Here is a 21,472-nt window from a genome sequence, read left to right as displayed (position 1 = left end):
ATATTGTGAAACTTAGCACCAAGAGAACTGACAATTTGAGAGAATGAGATGAGAATGAGATTCTACTAATTCGTCAATAACCAACAGAAGTCTGACATCTTTAAAAAGTAATCTTTTACATCTTATTTCTTTCTGCTTATGAAAATTAAATATTTAACATATAAAAGACTCCACTGATTCTGGAGACTTCCCTAAGATAATCAGTGGAGCATAAGGTATAATATTCTAGATATTTCAATGTTTTTAATACATGATTATTTCTATAAACTGGCATCATACTATACAGAATGATTGTAACTAATAAACACCCATCTCAGATCATCTGAAAAATTCCATTTTTGAGAGATTACAAATACTATAGACAAAACTACAAAAAGTTGAACTTACTAATCTTGAACCATTAATAGAAACAATAAAATCAAAGAAAGGCTCCAATCCAGCTCTGTGTCCTGGGGAATTTTCTTGTACCTGCGGAAACAAAAACAACAAAAATAAAAAATGTAAAGCTTAGGTGAAAATTGTAAGCCGAGTATCTCTTTTCAGTAAAAATAGACCAATTTCATTAATAATGAAATATAGTATACGCTACTTCTCTCATTTCTCTTCATCTCTCCCCAATAATGCCTGTCCAGGTCCCTAAACTCTACCCTTTCTTTAAGTTCATCTTCTATTTATATTTTTATTTTATTTCTTTGAGATAGACTCTACCTGTGTTGCCCAGGCTGGAGTGCAGTGGCACAATCTCGGTTCACTGCAACCTCTGCCTCCCGATTCAAGCGATTCTCATGCCTCAGCCTCCCGAGTACCTGGGATGACTATAGGCGCACACCACCATGTCCGACTAATTTTTGTATTTTTTGTAGAGACAGGGTTTCGCCTTATTGCCCAGGCTGGTTTTGAACTCCTGGGCTCCAGCGATCCACCCGCCTCAACCTCCCAAAGTGCTGGGATTACAGGCGTGAGCCACTGCACCGGGCCTAGTTCATCTTCTATACGAGGTTTTCCCTCTGTGGTTCTATTTCCATACCACTTTCTCCTTTTTTTGGGGAGAAAGGGGCTAATCCTCTCAGCAATTAGGGGACACAGCAGACAGTCACTACAATTAAGCGACAAATTCAAGCAATTATTCCTTGACTACTAGTAGTAAGGCACCACTCAGTTACAAAGTGAATATAGGCACAGAGTCACCTATGTCAAGACATTTATAATCTGTTGAGGAATAGGTGAGAAGAGGAAGGGGCAATGCATACACAGCCCTCTAATCACTATAATGTAAGACCAAACAGGCTAAGGACTATTTGGTATAAGGTTCTAAGGGAAAGAAGAAGCTTCAGACATAAAAAGTGACAATGAATTGTGGTTTAAAAAGAGGGTAGAACATTCAAAGGTAAAGATAGTCAAGGGGGTAGGAAGGACATCTGAAAATGGACAAAACAATATGAGCAAACACCTGAAGCAGGAGTCTGAAGAATGAGGATCATAGCATGTGTAGCTAGATGACAGGGTAGTGGACAGAAATTATAAACTTTGAAAACTAGGATTAACCCAGAAATCCTCTAATCCAGGGATCTTAAATTGAGGTCCGTGGATGGCTTTAGAGAATACTACAGCTCCTGAAATTACACACAATCTTTTATATGGATAAGCAGTTTTCAGGGTGTAAATATTGCTGGCTTTCATTAGATTCTCAAAGGATTTCTCCATGACTCCAAGAAGGTTTAAAAACCATGGATTTTGTGCAATTCTTTCATTTGATAGGTTAAAAAAAAAATACCGTGTCTTGCTTATGATTCCGTAGCTGCCTAATGGTGGAAGTGAAACTCAAAAATCCATCTTTTTTATTTTTATTTTTTGAGACATGAGTCTTACTCTGCTGCCCAGGCTGGAGTGTAGTGGCACAATCTCGGCTCATTGCAACCTCCACCTCCCGGGTTCAAGTGATTCTTGTGCCTCAGCTTCCCAAGTAGCTGGGATTACAGGTGGGCACCACCACAGCAGCCTAATTTCTTTTTTTTTTTTTTTTTGGTAGAGGCAGGGTTTCACCATGTTGGCCAGGTTGATCTCAAACTCCTGGCCTCGAGTGATCTGCCCTCCTCGGCCTCCCAGTGTGTTGGGATTACAGGTGTGAGCCACTGCACCCGGCTGAAAGTCCATCCTGAAACTATTAGTCCAACAGAAGGCTAGAAAGAAGGAGTAGAGCTACATTTATTGGCCTTTAAATGAAAGAGTGAGATTACTTTTAATATAATTCATAAGTTCATAGAATGAAAAAGATTACTTAGCTTCTCAATAAATCAAATGTTTATCATCCCATATTTGATAATGGACTGTCAAATTTTCAAAATGTACAGTAGTAAAATGTTAGTAGCTAGTAACAGAAACATGACAAAAAAGCAAAAAACAAATATAATCCATTCTGCATTTTTTTTCCAAAATATTTTCCTGTCTAAGGAATTTTTATTCTGCTTGATATTATTAAGTGCTGTCAAAACTATTCCATGGCCAGGCGCAGTGGCTCATGTCTATAATCCCAGCACTTTGGGAGGCCGAGGCAGGAGGATTGGAGTCCAGGAGTTTGAGACCAGCCTGGGTAATATAGGGAGACCCCTGTTTCTACAAAAAAATTAGCCGGGTATCAGGGTGTGCTTCTGTAGTCTCAGCTACCTGGAAGGCTGAGCTGGGAGGATCACTTGCACCCAGGAGGTTGAGGCTGTGATGAGTGAGTCTAGGTTGTACCACTGCACTCCGGCATAGGCGACAGGGTGAAACCCTGTCTCAAAACAAAACAAAATAGGAAACAAACAAACAAACAAACAAAACCTATTCCACAAGAACAAAAGTTTGCACTGATATTTATAGGTTGATTTTCTATAATAGTCCAAATAGTTCTATAGTCAGTTTTGCAAATAACAACAGCAAATGACAGATACATTTAACCATACACAAAGCTACAGCTATTTATACAGTAACAAGTCATTTTAATACTTTCAAAATGGAACCCAGATTGTTCCTAAAATACATCCCTCTAATACCAGTGTCAATCAGAATTGTTCATTACCTCTTAATGTTGTTACCTTTTATTATTTTAAGCCAAATTATAGTATTGTCTCAGAAGAAGTAAAACTTGATATTCTTCTTTTGTTACAGTAAAGAATAGTTGCCCTATATAGACAGTTCAATGTCTAACTCCCTAAAACTGTTTGATCATGTTTTTATGTTTTCCTGCAAATTTGGGACCAAATCATTTTTGTAAATTAAATAAGTTAAATATCAAAGGTATTTATTAAATGTCTTCAGTTTCTTTTTTTTTTTTTTGAGACAGGGTCCCACTCTGTCGCTCAGGCTGTAGTGCACTGGTGCATTCATAGCTTACTCCCGGCCTCCCAAGTAGCTAGCACTACATGTGTGCACCACCATGCCCAGCTAATTTTTACATTTTTTCTAGTGCACCACCATGTTCAGCTAATTTTTTAACTTTTTGAAGAGATGGGGGTCTTGCTATGTTGCCAAGGCAGGTCTCAAACTCCTAGTCTCAAGCGATCCTCCCATCTCAGCCTCCCAAAGCACTAGGATCCCAAAGCAAGTCACCATACCCAGTTTTTAGTTGCTGTATACTCAGTTTTCTATGGGAGTTATTTCATATTCTACATGTTATCAAATAAAATGTCTAGGCCTCAAAATAGCATAGTTCTTCTCAAATGGCAACTCTGAAAGGTAAAGAAGTGGCTGCCTGGAGTCACAAGAAAAGTGAGGTCAAGTCACAGCTATTTGGGACAAAGTCAGATTAACTAGATGTGAAATGCCTATTAGTTGGTTATCAATTAGATGTGAAAGGCCTCAGGTGTGAAAGGGGATGAACAGCACAGATCCTTAGGCGCCTCCTCAGAGTGGAGTTTCTCATCTAATAAAGTCCACATCTAATCATCTAATTCTCTGAATCTGAATGTTTCCAAAGAACTATTAATAGCATTTTATCTAGAACCCAACTAGGTCACTGATCAATTTCAGACTTTGCCACTAAAACTGCCAGAAGTTTACCTTTTAGTTATAAAGGGCCAAAGACAGCACTTTTATAACGTAATCACTCATTTAGAAAGCTGACCCTACATGCTGATTCTTATCAGGCCACCCTTATAAAGTTTAAAGTATAAACTTTACAGTATAAAGCTTAAACTATTTGTCTGAAATGGAAATTTTCCAATATCAGAAGTATTTTTCCTATAATTCAAAAAGAATTCAATAGCTAACTTTGAATTCTAAAATAAACTTGATCCTTTCCCTAGCTCTATTTTTCTATTTCATTTGTTACTAACATCGATTTCCTCTGTTTCTAATGGCCCTTGAAATTAACTTCTTTCCTTAATTTATTCACATCATTAGTATCTGTACAATTACGTCAGGTAGGTATCTTAATTACTGCTAGGAAGTCAGCAGAGGGTGCCCTAGAAAAATGCTCTCTTTGACCCTAATATACCTAAAGGAAATTTCCTATATTTTGTAGCATGGAAAATATGATCTACAACATAGCAAACCAAACACTGACACAAGTTTCTCTTGCAGTGTTATCCACTGACAAGAATCTCCTGGCACCTAATCTCTCAAGCATCAGATTACCACTTCAATACTTTCTATCCCCTATGAGAGCTCCTGATTATTAATTTATCTTCTGCTTTCTTCAAGTCATCTTAACTAAAAGTCTATATATACTTGGCTCCACAGACCATTTAACATTTATTACTGGGCCAAATATCAAAGCAATTTACGATGAACAGGTTAAATTTGTAAATTTAATAATTAAGGCCAGGCATGGCGGCCCACACTTGTTATCCCAGCACTTTGGGAGGCAGAGGTAAGAGGATCTTCTGAGGCTAGGAGTTCAAAACCAGCTTGGGCAACAAAGTGAGACTGTCTCTACAAGCATTTTTTTAAAAATTAGCCAGGCATAGTGGCACATGCCTGTAGTACCAGCTACTCAGGAAGCTAAGGTGGGAGGATTGCTCGAGCCCAGGAGGTCAAGACTACAGTGAGTCATGATCACGCCACTGCACTCCAGCCTGGGCGACAGAGCAAGACTTCATCTCACAAATAAATAAGATTTTATAAGATTATATACAGTGAAAAAATAATAGACTTTCAGAGCCAGACTGAGTTGGTTTTAAGCCATGATTTTGTCCACTTATGAGCTGTGTGAGCTTGGTAAAGTTTACTTACCACTCTGGGCCTCAATTTTCTCATTTGCAAGTAAGGGATAACGCCATCTACTTCACAAGAATGTTGTAAAGATTCGATGAGTTAAGTTTATGAAATGCCTAGTTAAGTCTCAAGCCTATGATAGAAGGCCAAGAAATCTTAACCTCATCCTCCTGACTCTGCAATCGCCATCTGAGGGTAAATCTTTATAGCTAACCAATTCCTGGACACATCATTATTTTTGCAACCATATTAAATACCTTTTACTCTTAAAAAGAAAAAATAAGACTTGTAAAAATGTTAGCAGGAAAGAGAGACAAACCATTTTTTCAAATGTTGCCTCCCACAAATCAATTCCAGATGGATGGTAGATCTAAAGGTCAAGGGTAAAACAATAAACCCTGTAGAGAAAAACGTAAGAGAATATCTTCAAGTTTGCAGAATAAACTGGACACAAAATGCACTAACCATAAACTAAAATAAATTGATAAAGTGAACTACACTAAGAACTTCTGCTCATCAAAAGGTATAATTAAGAAAGTAAAAAGATATAATACATATCCAACAAAGGATCTGTATCCAGAACAAATCTTGAACTGCTGTAAAGCATTAAGAAAGATGGACGATAAAACCACAAGATATAATTTCTTTTCCACTGGAATGACTACAATTGAAAAGAAAGTAACAAGCATTGGCAAGGATGTGGAAAAAATGGAACACTCATACATTTGCTGGTGGGAATGGTGTAGCTGCTATGAAAAACAGTTTGGCAGATCCTCAAAGTGTTACACACAAAGTTATCAAATGATCCAGCAATTCCACTCCAGGTATACAAACAACCAAGCAAAATGAAAATGTATCTTCATGCAAAAACCTGTACACAAATTTCATAGCAGCATTATTCATAACATCCCTAACGTAGAAACAGCCCAAATGTCCCCCAACTGATAAATGAATAAATAAGATGTGGTATATCCATAAGAAAGGATGAAGTACTAATGCACGCTATGACATGGAAAAATCTTGAAAACATTAACACTAAGTGAGAGAAGTTAGTCACAGAAGACTACATATTGATTCCATTAATATGAAATGTCATAATAGACAAATCTATAGAGACAGAAAGCAGATTAGTTGTTATGAGGGGTAGTGGGTGGAAGAATGGGGGAATGGCTACTAATACATACAGGTTTCTTTCCGGAGTAATAAACAGTTTCTGGAATTAGGCAGTGGTGATGGTTGTACAACTCTACGAACATATTAAAAAGCCACCAAATTGTATACTTTAAAAGTCTGAACTTTCTGGTATGTAGCTTTTATCACAATAAAGTTGCTTAAAACAGAAAAAAGACAGCCCAGTAGAGAAATTGGGAAAGATTTTAGCAAACACTAAACAAAATAGGATACTGAAGTAATCAAGAAATATGAAAATGTGCTCAACTTCAACGGTCATCAAGGAAATGCAAATTAAAACCACAAGGCTACTACACACCTATCAGAATGACCGAAATTAAAAAGATGAAAAATATTAAGTGTGAGTGAGGATGTAGGACATTTAGAAACCTCAATTACTGCTGGTTAGAATGCAAACTAGTAAATGACTTGGCAATATCTATTAATATTGAAAATATGCACACCTTTTGACCGTATATTCCAGTCTTAAGTATATACCCAACAGAAATGGGTATACATATGTTCTCTAAAAGAAATACACTATGCTGTTCATAGTACTACTATTTATAAAAGTCCCAAACTGAAAACTACAAAAATGCCCATCAACAGGTTAATAAATATTGGCATATTATCTCAATGGCACCAAATACATTAATGACATGAAAGGTCTACAATAATACACATGAATAAATTTCACAAGCAATATCTGAGCAAAAGAAGCCAGACACAAATGAGTACGTAGCACGTGGTTCCCCTTATACAAAGAACAACAGCCCAAACTAACCTATGCTGTTAGAAATCAGGATAGTATTCATCCTGTGGAGGTGGGGGTTGTGCAGGATGTCACTGGAAAGGGATAAGAGGCTGGTTACAGTAAGTGTGTTGTTTGTGAAAATTCACAAAGCTATATACTTGTGTGTACTCTTTTAATATAAAGTCTTAAGAGATGCTCCCTGTATCAAAACAAGTATATTGAGGTTGCTCTTTTTCCAATGCCCTTTTTTCCAGTTCTTCTTAGGGCCACATGATTTACTTTGCTCAATTAAGAAACATAATAAAGCAGCTGAAAATACTAAAGAGCAATTATGCTTACAAAATAATTATTATAAAAAGATATATTACCAAAACATGGACAGGTAGAAGAAATTATGAACACACTAACTGGCAGTTGTAAGGTTCAAACTTCTCAGGTTAGCTTACAAAATAAAAATCACAGCAGTGTGAAAGAAATGCTTCTCTCCTAACACTCTAGAAAAACAGCTGCAATAAACATGATATTTGTTAGACAGTTTTTACCCTCAACAAGCAAAAATGAGAAGTTTATGATGAAACTGCACAGTAAAGGGGCATCTTTATTACATAAAAAGAAATTTGCATCAATGATTAGAAGCTGGATTTTTTAATCACCAACTTTATAGAAATAATCCCTAAAGTGGTGTCATTCAACTACAGTGGATGATTTCAGTAGGTTCTGAAATCAATTTAGTGTGTCACAAAAGACAAGTATCAAAACACAGTATCATAATAGAAAATTTGTCAAAAATTCATGATATAATAAAGGCCTATATTCTTCATGAAATGTAGTATGTACTAGTTGCAATGGAAAATACATTTTTTGCTTTGAGCTACAATAAAAATAAAGTTAGGAAAAGCTGTCCTACAAGATACCATTAACACTTTTGCTCCATCAAGTTCCAGGTTAAAAAAAAAGAAAAAACAAAAGGCAGTTAACTTCTTGACTTTTCCCTCCACTTCTGATCCCAGATCATTAAAAGTTTTACCAGATTTAGCCTAAAGTTTTCTTTTACCACACAGACCTAACTATTGCTTTCCAGTGAAGCATCCATCTCTTCTTCCAGGATTAAGAGTGTTCAAATACTACTACTTATGCTAGGTTTGGATCATTTCACATTAACGTCTTTCTCTCAATTCTTCACTTGGGGGAGGGAGGAATGGCAGAGTAAGAGGGAAGAAGTGTTTGGGTGGACTTGGGCGTCAGGCGGCATTCTCCCAACTGCATTGGTCTATTGACTTACATACTCTCAGCTGAGGTATACAGACCTTCTACCTTAAAGTAACAAAGAAAGGAAACCACAAGGCAACTTGCAGCATACAGGATACCACCAGACTACATATTTCACTGGATGATATACAAAGACACACTTATCCACGTTTCTGGCTGATATGCAAATTATCTTCCTTAAGTTTTCTAACAATGAAAATGTTATCATAAAATCAGCTTACTAGAATGTATAACTGTCTCCTTTTTATTACTGCAGCATATATTCCTTTTCCACACACAAAATGTAGATAAGCCCCACTGAATGACTATCTATACCATCATCTCCTCTAACACCCTCCCTCCTGTACTGCTTTTAAAAACAGTACAGATGTTAAACAAGACTAGAAAATAAATTCAATCCAAGCAATACTTAAATGATGACCCACCTCAACTATAAACATAAATCCTCATGCACTATATGTGTGTGCAGGTGTTCAAAATGATGGGAAAAGATCAGGGAATATGATATAATAAAAAGAAATCCTAAATCCTCCGGAGTTATAATAGGCATTTTTTTAGTAGGGAAGGGTGAGGGAACTATAGTAGTCCCCGTTATCCACAGGGGATATGTTCCAGGACTCCCCATGGATGCTTGAAACTGCAGAGTACCAAACCCTACATATAATGTACTATATTTTTTCCCATATGCAAATACTTATGATAAACTTTAATTTATAAGCTAGGCACAGTAAGAGATTAACAACAATAACTAATAATAGAGCAATCTACCACTTATGAGCTGTTTATTTCTGGAATTTTCCATCTGATGTTTTTGGACCTCAGTTAACCAAAGGTAACTGAAACCACAGAAAGTCAAACTGTGGATAAGGAGAGAGTACTGTTTTCTATGTCTGCAAATGGGTAAGTTTCCTTATTTGGGTCTTGACACAAATGTGTGGTAAATAACTTTGCAGTAGACTGGGAGAGTTCAAGCCTCACCTGCTAAAACATTGTCTTCCCACATTCTTCACAAACAAAGCAAAGTGCATGTTCTCCTGACACTAACCCTAACATAATTTTTAACATGCAAGCAGTTTAAAATAAAATTGTAATGGCAACTAAAAGGAAATAAAAACTCATTATTGCATAATGGTTTTCCAGAAAAGATCTGTACATTAGAAAAATAACATTAGAAGAAATTGAACTCTGCTCTAAAAGAAGCAAAAACTCTGACAACTTCTTAACGCATTTTATATTCTTCAAATAACTTAGGGATTTGTTTCCTAGGGAAAGAAAACTTGCTGTGTGACCTTGGGCAAATCAGATTAACTTCTCTGTGCTTCTTTTCTTTTTTTGAGACGGAGTTTCCCTCTTGTTGCCCAGGACGGAGTGCAGTGGCGCAATCTCAGCTCACAGCAACCTCTGCCTCCTGGGTTCAAGTGATTCTCCTGCCTCAGCCTCCCAAGTAGCTGGGATTACAGCACCCACCAACATGCCTGGCTAAGTTTCTGTATTTCTTAGCAGAGACGAGGTTTCACCATGTTGGCCAGGCTGGACTCAAATTCCTGACCTCAGGTGATCACCACCTCGGCCTCCCAAAGTGCTGGGATTACAGGTCTGCACTTCTTTTCTTTAACTGCAAAAATGAGGAGGCTAAGGAGGTAATCTGTAAGCCTGAATGACCCACCACGAAATAAGTCTAACTGTTGCTAAGCTATCTATAGGTTCTACAATGAAGAAAATCAAATACAGCAAGATCATTTTAATTACACAGATTCTTTCAGCCATTTTAATTAATGTGTCTAGTAACACTGTAGCAATGCAATGAAAAGGACACTGGCACTCCCCGTTTAAAATTAAAAAATAATTTCCTTAAAAATGAGGATAGGAGGAAATTAACAGGCACCATTTGTGTGTGTGCCTAGATGACTAAAATTAATGGGTCAGATTTGACCTCAAACTTACGTTTTAAACAGCAGCAAAGTACAGGTTAGGTACACAGACAAAAAGTAACGGTTGCTTAATTAAACAAAAATACTAAAAATGTTGACAACTACAGTAGTATATTTTAGCTAGTATTGCCACAATACTGGTTCTACACAATAATGCAAATGCTAGTAATAAAGGCGTCACCAAACATTTGAATCCTTATTATATTCCACATTCTAAGTTAGTGCTTTACATGAAATATCTCATTTAATTCACATGATAATCAAGGAGGTAGTGTTAAGAAAGAGATTTAATAATGCTCAATTGTTTTCATTATTTTCATACACAGTATCTAACGTGTTTTTCAGTGGAAAAGGTGGAAGTGGCTCTGCTATTATCCACACTTTTCAGATACAAAGACTGAAGCTTTTCAAAGCATTTCAAAGGGTTGCTCAAGGAAATAGAATGAAGTGATAGAGCTGGCACTAGAATCCAGTTCCCAAAGGTGGTCTCTGGTGGTTGACTATGATAATTTCTCAATGTACTCATGTCCACAAAGATAACAAGATTCTTTCCTTCTGTCTTTATTTTTTTTTTAGAGACAGGGTCTCACTTTACTGTCCAGGCTGATCTCGAACTCCTGGCTTCAAGCAATCCGCTGCCTCAGCCTCCCAAAGTGTGGGGATTACAGATAAGAGTCACTGTACCAGGTGCGTCCTCCTTTGTTTCCCTCCCTCCCTTCATTCCCTCTTTCCCTTCACTCCTTCCCTCTCTCTTTCTTTCTTTTTCTTTCTCAAGCTCTCAATATTTTGCTAAGGCTACTCTTGAACTCCTGAGCTCAAGCAATCCTCCCACCTCAGCTTCCTGAGTCCTGGGACTACAGGCACATGCCACAAAGCCTGGATTTTACTTTTAATTAACTAATTAGGGCAAGGATGTGGCTCACAGCTATAGTACCAGCACTTTGGGAGGCTAAAGCAAGAGGATCATTTGAGCCCAGGAGTTTGAGACCTTGTCCCTTCAAAAAAATCAGCCAGATGTGGTGGTATGCACCTGTAGTCCCAACTACTTGGAAGACCAGGGAGGGAGAATTGCTTGAGCCTGTGAAGTCGAGGCCGCGGTGAGCTGCGACTGTGACACTGCACTCCAGCCTGGGCAACAGAGCAAAACCGGGTCTCTATTTTTTTTTTTTTTTTTTTTTCCCCTGGGGGGATGGAGTCTCACTCTGTCGCCCAGGCTGGAGTTCAGTGGTACCATCTCAGCTCACTGCAACCTCCACCTCCAGCGTTCAAGCGATTCTCCTGCCTCAGCCTTCCAAGTAGCTGGGACTACAGGAATGCGCCAACACACCTGTCTAAGTTTTGTATTTTTAGTAGAGAGGGGGTTTCACCATGTTGGCCAGACTGGTCTTGAACTCCTGACCTCAGGTGATCCATCCACCTCAGCCTCCCAAAGTGCTGGGATTACAGGCATGAGCCACCACACCCAGCCTTAAATTTTTTTAAAAAAAATTAACAAATTAATTAATTTTAGAGACGCTGCTCTGTTACCCAGGCTGGAGTGCAGTGGCATGAGGCTAGCTCGCTGCAGCCTCAAAGTTTTGGGTCAAGTAACAATTTTGCTTTTATTGAGACCGGATTTCACTATGTTTTCAGGGTGGTCTTAAACTCTTGGGCCCCCACCTCACCTCAGTCTCCTGATTGGAGTAGCTGAGATTACAGATGCACACCACTGTGCCTGGCTCAAGCTTCCTTATTTCTGACAATGTGCTTGAGCCATCTCTCATTGGTGCTTAAAAAAGAGGGAGAACAAAACCCCAGAATAATTATCTTCATGCTACAGTAAATTTATTTGCAATGCCAACAGGGAAATGTACAGTCTCTCAAAGTAACTACTTAGGACCAGGTGTGGTGGCTCATACCTGTAATACCAACACTTTGAGAAGCCAATACGAGAGGATCGCTTGAGCCCAGGAGTTCAAGACCAGTCTGGGCAACATAGAAAGATCGCTCTACAAAAAAATTTAAAAGTTGGCTGGGCATGGCAGCATATGCCTGTAAGCTACTCAGGAGGCTGAGATGAAAGGATTACTTGAGCCCAGGAGTTCAAGGTTGCCATGGGCCATGACCACACCACAGCACTCCAGCCATAGCGACAGAGTGAGATCCTACAGAGAGAGACCCTGTTTCAAAAAAAGAAAGAAAATAAAAAAGTCACAGTTTCTAAAGCACATATCAAACTTTGTATTTCCTAGTTTACATTGATATTTTATTAGTGAATCAATCAATATATATAATCCTTTCAGTAGAATATTAAAGTAAGCAAAATGAACACACTGATGTTAATGGTTATTCTAAGCTCAATTTTTATAAAATTTGTAGAGGAATTATTAAAAACCCCTGCTAGTATCTGACCCAGAAGGCAGAAGAATCAGTGTTGTACACTCTACTACTTACTGAAACCATAATTAACTACTAACAGCAGATCTCCCCCAGTGAGAATCCTGAGGATGATAGTACAGGCATTAAAACACACCTCATCACATAAATATGAAAGCATATAAGGCCGGGCGCGGTGTCTCATGCCTGTAATCCCAGCACTTTGTGAGGCTGAGGTGGGTGGATTGCTTGAACTCAGGAGTTCGAGAGCAGCCTGGGCAACATGGCAAAACCTCATCTCTACCAAAAATACAAAAAATTAGCTGGGCATGGTGGTGTGTGCCTGTAGTCACAGCTACTGGGGAGGCTGAGATGGGGGAGGATTACTTGAGCCTGGGAGGTGGAGGCTGCAGTCAGTGGAGACTGTGCTACTAAATTCCAGCCTAGAGTGAGACCCTGTCTCAAAAAAAAAAAAAAAAAAAAAAAAAAGGTGGGAGGTTGGGGGTGCAGTGGCTCCCGCCTGTAATCCCTACACGTTGGGAGGCTGAGGTAGGCAGATGACTTGAGGTCTGAAGTTCTAGAGCAGCGTGGCCAACAGGGTGAAAGCCCATCTCTACTAAAAACACAAAAATTAGTTGGGGGTGGTGGTGGGCACCTGTAATCCCAGCTACTTGGGAGGCTGAGGCAGAAGAATCGCTTGAACTGGAGTGGTGGAGGTTGCAATGAGCTGAGATCGCGCCACTGCATTTCAGCCTGGGTGACAGAGCAAGACTCTGTCTCCAAAAAAAAAAAAGTGTATATAAACAACATGAAACTACTAATTTGTTCAAGGCCTATTAATATTAGAAAAAGTTGATGTTCAATGATGTAATTCCTAAAAGTATCCCAAGGTTTATATACATTGTATTCCATGGTTTTAATAAACGGAGATATCCTGATTCCTACATTTGAAAGCAATTTTAAAGAATATTTATTAAACAACTTCTGGGCCTTTTATTAGAAAAGATTAATTTTGGGCTGGGCACAGTGGTTCACGCCTATAATTCCAGCACTTTGGGAGGCCGAGGCCTATGGATCAGCTGAGGTCAGCAATTCAACACCAGCCTGATCAATATGGTGAAAGCCCGTCTCTACTAAAAATACAAAAATTAGCCGGGCATGGTGCCGCGGGCACCTGTAATCCCAGCCACTAGAGAGACCGAGGCAGGAGAATTGCTTGGACTTGGAAGGCGGAGGTTGCAGTGAGCCGAGATTGTGCCACTGCACTCCAGCCTTGGCAACAGAGCCAGACTCTGTCTCAAAAAAAGATCAATTTTAGGGGCAGGGTCAGACTCTTCAAGTTTCACAATTATAACTTTATATATAGAAAACAACACTAAATAAACCTACTGTTCTCTTTTTACACATTGTTTCCAGAATGAGTGAGAAAGGAGCCAGAGTGAGATTTCTGTGTTAGGGCATGAGGTCGGGCGTGGTGGCTCACACCTGTAATCCCAGCACTTTGGGAGGTGGAGGCAGGTGGATCACTTGAGGTCAGGAGTTCGAGAACAGCCTGGCCAACATGGTGAAACCCCAACTCTACTAAAAATACAAAAATTAGCTGGACGTGATGGCAGGTGCCTGTAATCCCAGCTACTTGGGAGGCCCGAGGCAGGAGAACTAGGGAGGTTGCAGTGAGCCGAGATCGCGCCATTGCACTCCAGCCTGGGCAACAAGAGTGAAACTCCGTCTCAAAACAACAACAAAAAGATGGCATGAGTTTCAAAGTTTGAAAAAGACGATGTTAGAAGAATAAAGAAGAAAACAATGACTATTGAGTATCAGAAATTAACTTTTTCAAAGTAAGTACTAAACTGAAATCCCATCGCAACAGGATTGCATGTAGGTTAGTTAGGCACCACTTAAAGAGAGCAGTTCCTTTGGGAGACCTCATCTCTGACAAAATAGAAAAAAATATTTAAAAAGAGCAGTTCCATACGATAGTAGGTATGGTCTAGGCATTGCATTTTCTATAGAAGTAATTCCACTTGCAGTCACTTGCTTCTCTAAGAACACCTAAATGCTGCCCAGTCTGCAGCAAATGGCTCAGAAGATAAAAACCTGTTATTACACTGGTGACACACTACATGTCAATGACCCTTCCATCACCTCGAAATCTCTCCCAGAAGAAAGCATGAGAAAGAATGAAAATGCTATTTTCCATGTCTCCACACTGGTGTGAATACTTGCTTCAGAAAGTATGCCCTCAGATATCCCCTATCTCAGAGTTTGTAAGTGTGGAAAAGAATATGAATATTTTAATTTAGAAGCAGGTCCTATAACAGGCATCTGTGAGGTCACTCCAAAATTTTAATTTTGAAAATGGTCTTGTTGGGTTCACTGGATAATTAATGGAAAATGTAGGCAAAATTTTGATATTAAACATAGTTCACACGTAGGGAGTAACTTACAATAACTTCAAAAACTGAGAAGCCCTAACATTTTTCCCGCCTTACATTAGGATTGGAGGACCAAAATAAAAGTGCCATTCATAGTGAGCACAAATCTGACCCACTGTATAAGAGAATCTGAAATGTTATTTTTTTTTTTTAAAAGACTTCTACACAAAATGTTAAATCCTCCACTAGGAGTCAATTTCTTTTTTAAAAGTAATTTTGTATATCTACGCTTTGAGTGACTATACAAGTATTTAATGATCACTTCAGAAATCCTCGAAAATACATTAAAGTTAAAAAAAAAAATAGGTCACCATCCACTAATAATTTTTTAGACAACCTGGTTTATTATCTTTCAGCTTTATTTTCCTGAGCACTCAAATGTACCTGCACATACACAGGGTGTTTGAAACACAATTTTGAGCGAATGTATAGCACTCTATCTGTGGTTAGGCCCTGATTTGTTTAATAATTTCTCAGCTGTTAGATATTTTGGTTGTAATGTTAACCTCTTAAGATAACTTTTGGCAATATAGTCCTTGAATACGTCATATCATTCAAAATCTTTGTGAAACATGGCTAAGGGGCGATGTTAGGCCCACGAAAAAAAGGGGACTAAGAAAAATACTTCAACAGTATTTGCCTTTAGATGGTGGGATTACAGGTAATTCAGGTTCTTTGCTGTCCTTTATTACCATATCCAAATGTTCTCTAATGGACACATGTTGATAATAAGAAAACAATGTAGTTATTTAGTAACATGAAAAATCAACATTTATACAGACAGCTACCATTAAAATTCAATACAGTAATCGGGGAAAAGGATGTATGTTATGGGAAAACAAAACATAGGATTTAAGTTTGTAAATATGTCCATATAACAAAAGAAGACTAGAAAACCAAATGTTCAACACCAGGAGGTACTCCTTAACCAATCTATGGTACAACAGACTACCATGAGCTAACTGAAAGCATGAAGCAGATCTTGACTTGCTACTACAGAAAGACTGCTAAGATAGGTCATCAACTGTGAAGACTGAGGTGTGCAACAGCATGGATCATATGATTCCAAGATTCCAAGGTAACAAAAAGAAACAAAGAGAGAACGATGTGAGAAGAGACTCTTTCTTTTGAAACAAAGTCTCACTCTTTTTGCCCAGGCTGGAGTGCAATGGCATGATCTCAGCTCACTGCAACCTCTGCCTCCCAGGTTCAAGTGATTCTCCTGCCTCAGCCTCTCAAGTAGCTAGGATTACAGGTGTGCACCGCCATGCCCGGCTAATTTTTTATATTTTTAATAGAGATGGGGTTTCACCATGTTGGTCAGGCTGTTCTCGAACTACTGACCTCAGGTGATCTGCCCACTTTGGCCTTCCAAAGCGGGGATTACAGGCGTGAGCCACTGCGCCCGGCCAAAGAGACTTTTTTATAAGCATAAAATATATTTGAAAGGCTATGTAAGAAACTGTCCACAGTGGTTACCTCTGGAGTGGGGATAAGAAGTTGGGTACACAATATGATCCCAATCATGAAAATATGCACTCATACATAAAGAATACATAAAAAGGAACTACACTGCTCATAGCGGAACTTCTGAATCCATTTCAAGGCTGTCCCCTAAAGATTTTTAGATGGATATTGAAAAATAATGAAAACAATGGAATGTTCAATCTATCTGAATTACAGGGACTCACAAAATCAAAAGACAGCAGTGGATATAAATGTTATTATAATTGGTATTTCAAAACCCAATCATATAAGTTTTTACTACAACCAGGAAATGGCCAGGGAATTGGTTATTCAAGAAAACTAACTTCTGATTAAATCACTCTAGAACTTGTTGAATATGGGTGATTTTATTCAAAATTTTCCTGCCACAGTTACTCCAGTTTACAAGCTTGGTAATCTAATAATGAAATATATCGCTGTCCATCTAGGCGATAACAAATGAAAGGAAGACTTTTTGTATGTTAAGATTTAACACAGCACTTTTCCCTCTAAAAACAAAGATAAGGAAACCAATTACAGAATCAAGGGCAGAGGGTCTTAGGAACGCAGACACAAAATTCTCCTAAACTAGATCATTACTATTTTAAAGCTCTCTTTAATAAAAGTCTAACTAAATAAGAATTACTTCATCATGTGCAACATTAATGCTCCAGATGCAGATTGGTAACTAAGGTTGTCCCTAGTGTAAAAATCAGATTTATAGATTAATAACACATCTGCACTACTGAATATGTATGAACGCTGATTTATTTGACTGCACTTACATAAAGAAAATACAAACTTGTTTTATGTTGGAATGTAGTCATTAAGTTGGAATCCTTTTGATGTGTATGGCTTTCTTTCAAACATTCAACTTTTTTTTTGCTTATTAACATTCATGTGTTTTACTGAGTTTCCTTGAGTGCATGTATTATAAAAACATCACGAATCCCCAAGGATTCATGATCACAATCGGACACTGTGAGAAACAGCTGGTAATACTGGATAACACCGCAGGGTAGAGAACTCAAAATCAGATCAGATAACACAAAGAAAAGCACAGCTTTCACCTCACATTTGGGAACTGACAATTCTCCTTCCATTTCCTCTCTCAGTGTGGCTCTTGGGGGTTTGGTTAGCTGAAGGGGATAGGAAGATAATACGGTTTATTTATAGGCTCCCTTTTCCTTTCTGGGGAAAAAAATCACCCTTTACTACCAAGAGTATGGCTAGAGGAGGGAATTTTAGTGTAATGGAAAGGCAATAGATACGATAATCCTGAAGATCAGAAAGATGATCTGTCTCAGCCCTATCACCTAGACAGCTGGGCAATTTAAGAATGTTGTCTCACCTAAAACATGGGACCCAGGGCAGGAAATGAAGGTAGCACCAGGAAGTGCATTCTCTTACTTTCAGTGAAAACGTTCTTGCCTGTGAGGAGCTAATATTGAGTGACACTATTACACCCTTAAATGGCGCTACACGCTGCGGCCACTCTGTTGACAGTTCTTCACGTTAACACTCACACAGGTGTCACAGCACACAACCATCAACGCTACTTCTAAAGTTGCCCGGTTCCATGAGCAAAAGACCACATGCTTTGTACCACCCAGGCCCAGGCCGTTCATAGGTAGGGGCTTAGCTGACGCCTTTTGAGGTATTATGTTTCTCTGCCTCCTGGAAGTTAAGCTAGGGTTGTTTTCCTTTATATACTCAGATTAAAAAAAAAAAAAACCTTCCTCTGCACTACCTCTTTACCTCTGTGGATCTAAACCTCAATCTAAACCACACCCTCAGCAGTCGGAACAGAACGGAAGTTCCCACTCCAGGAAATCTTGAGAAGGAGGTTTGGGAGGGTCAGGAGTGGCACGGGAAAGGAGAAGTCTTGTCGAAATCAAGTCTGTTTAAGTCCGTCGAACCTACTTCCAGGTCATTTCGATCTCCGTCTCCTTCCCCGCTGGCCTTTCAAGTCACTCAGCCGGCGCCGAGGTGATTTAACACCTGCCGCCGCAGGCCCCGCCTCCGGACTGCGGGTCAGGATCCCTCTCCTAGGAAAGCGCAAAGGCTGCCTTCACAGTCACTACTTTGGAAACGTTCCCTCCCCGCCCTTCCTAACTTTGGAAGCCAAAAACGAGGGTGGGTGGAAGAGAGAGAAGGCCGTGCGGAAAAAGAGCAAGGTTGTCCCCCCTTCCTAGGGCCGCCCCCCGGCCGAGTAGCCGGCAGCTGCCTCCAGCTCCAGCCCGTCTTCCCACAGCCGCGAACCCCGTGCACAGGGCGCTCCGCGGAGGCGGGATGCCAGCGGCCTCCGGAACCAGCCTCGGCCAAGGCAGCGCCCGCGACAGCCTCTCCTTCGCGGGATCGGGCCTGGCTGCCCCGTGAAGGAGCCCATGGGGGCCTCCGCCTCCCCGCGGCCGGCCCCACCTCCAGCCCGCAGCTCCGCGGCCGCCGTCGGAGCCCTTACCCGTAGAACGTGGTAGCCTTCGGTGCCCCCGCCTGGGATCTCGACGCTCTGCGAGGAGCCCATGGCGGCGGGCGATCTGTGTGGCCGAGCCGGGATCCGCGCTGCTCCCGCCCCCCGCGCACCGCCCGCTCTGCTCCTCCGCGTAGCACTTGGGACGTGGCACTCGCTGCCGCCGGAGAGCCGGGCCGCACAGCCCGCCGGGAGATCGTCTCCGCTGCGGCCCGGGCCGCTGCGACGCCGCAGACAGCGCCACCTGCCGCGAGCCACTGGAAGGGGCCCGAGCGCGCGCGGGCCGGGAGGGTGGAAAGGGAGGGCCGGAGAAGGGCTGGGAGGTGCCGCGTCGTGCTCGCGAGAGAACAGAAATGCGCTTCCCCCTGCTTTGGCGCCTTGCTACGGGGCCCTGGATTGGGCCAGATTTATGCAGACGCGTTCCCGCTCGCCTGAAAGAACAGGTTGCAGGTCCCCCTGGCGGCCAGAGGCAGGGAAAGAGCTGCTAATAAACAGGAGCGAACTCAACACACAGCAAGCTCTCTGTTCTCCGGGTGTACAGGTATTTTCCCAGACTGTACAGCTGAGGGGAATAGTGGCCCCCTGTGGGGCCACTGCACAGTATGAGCAGAGCATACTGCATCTGCTCAGCTAAATTGTATAAAAGGAAACGCTCCCTTTATAAAACAATAGTCTCACAGAGTCACCTACCAACTTCTTTTTTGGTTTGGGTTTTTTTTTTTTTTCTGCCTCCGTAATTGTGAGAATAAGATTAGAGGATTGGTCACAATCAGAGCGATGCCAGCGTGGGAAGCACGGTTGGATTTCCCTGGCATTCCACCACCTAATACTGCTCGGTTCCCCGTCCCACCTCCTTCAGGTAGCCAGGTCGTATTCATGCTTATTCCGTTGTCATATTCCTTTGCTGCTTTTGCCCCTTACATGTACTCCCTCTGAAACCCCCAGTTGCCTTGTGGTCAGTTGGACTAGTGGTGCGTCAACCAGGTATTATGTGGATTCCTATGTGATGCAATGTAAAGTATGTGCTATCACCCATGATGTATTCTAGTCCAAGGTGGTTAACTTGCCTCTATGGCATCTTGAGTTTGATGTTTACAGGATGTAAGGGGAATTGAGGAGCAAGTAAAATGACATCACAGGGAATCAGGCAAATACAGGAAGTGGGCCTTCCTTCAGGACAGCTGGCCAGTTCTCTTTATTGAGTCAGAGTCCTATGAAAGGGCCTATGCCAGATTAAAAGGAACACGAAGAATATAACCAAGAGACACACTGTAAGGGCTTGAGTTGGGGGCCAACTTGGAGAAATAAGCGTAAAGAACATTTTTGGTTCATTTGGAGAGATTTGAATATGTACTGAGTATTAGAAGAGTAGTTATTCACATGGAAACGTGGAAATTATTGTCTTTTTAAAAAGCTGGTTACAAGATGGGATGTGTCTGTAGACAATATGAAAAACATGTCCTCAAAATACAGATTAATACGTATGTATGCATATGAAGATGTGGGAGGAGAATATGAACCAAGGGTTACGGTGGTGATCTCTGGGTGGTGACAGAGATGTTTTATTTTTTGTTTTGGCTGGTTGCATGTTCTTTGATGTTCATGAAGTACTTTTGTAATAAGAAAATATTATTTAAAATTTAAAAATAATTTTCTTTGCTATCAACAAGTGAATAGCAGGTTTTTAGAAGGCCTAATAAATCCATAAATCCATAAATGAAATCTCCAGTTATTAGGCTCCTCAAGGACAGGGTCTGTAGTGGAGCTGTCTTTATGTTCTTGATATTTACCAGAGTGCCTAGCAGCTCATTCAACAATTTAATAAATTTAGTGCAAGAGAATAAATGTAAGAACTAGATCTAATTATAATGTTCTTGTTCTGCTTGGCAATTATAACCCTCTTTATGATGGAAGCTGTTGCCATGTTCAGTGGTCAAAATTTTTGGACCAGTTGTCTCCCATATGTCTGATGGTAGCCATGGCTTGTAGAACCCAGGCTGTGGATCATTGGTGGTCCGTGGGGAAGTCTAGCCTTCCTTAGAGCTGTAGTGTATGTTTCAGCCTCATGAGTGGCTGCTTGCTATTCTCCACACAAGCCATTTACTTTCTTACCTTCTTGATTTTATTCATGTTATTCTCTACTTCTGAAATGCCTTTCCTTATATTTTCCACTTACAAAAATCCTAACTTTGAAAAAATCCCAATCCTTTAAGTCCCATCTCAAATCTTACTTATTTATCCTTAAGGTCAGCGTGACTCTCTCCTCGCCATGAAACAGTTCCTTCATTTCTGTAACATCACTGTCATCATCACAGGTCTGTCTTCTACCATTTATGGTCCATTCATTCAAAGCAAGGATCATGTTTTTCTTTTTCCTTCCTTCCTCCCTCCCTCCCTCCCTCCCTCC

General features: G+C 40.4%; 1 protein-coding gene across 1 annotated transcript in view; it reads right to left on the bottom strand.

Annotated features, from left to right (window-relative positions):
- Window positions 1-19,358, bottom strand: part of GORASP2 (golgi reassembly stacking protein 2) — a 38,034-nt gene extending 18,676 nt beyond the window's left edge. The window contains exons 1-2 of the mRNA XM_007965327.3: window positions 19,057-19,358; window positions 388-468 (exon numbers count right to left, since the gene is read on the bottom strand). Coding sequence (XP_007963518.1) covers window positions 388-468; window positions 19,057-19,119 — 144 coding nt within the window. The 5' untranslated portion in view covers window positions 19,120-19,358. The remainder of the gene's footprint in view (window positions 1-387; window positions 469-19,056) is intronic.
- Between the last annotated feature and the right edge of the window lie 2,114 nt (window positions 19,359-21,472).

The sequence above is a fragment of the Chlorocebus sabaeus genome, chromosome 10, assembly GCF_047675955.1.
Source record: "Chlorocebus sabaeus isolate Y175 chromosome 10, mChlSab1.0.hap1, whole genome shotgun sequence".
NCBI lineage: Eukaryota > Metazoa > Chordata > Mammalia > Primates > Cercopithecidae > Chlorocebus > Chlorocebus sabaeus.
Note: the sequence above shows the minus strand (reverse complement) of the source record. Positions and strands in the feature narration are given on the sequence as shown.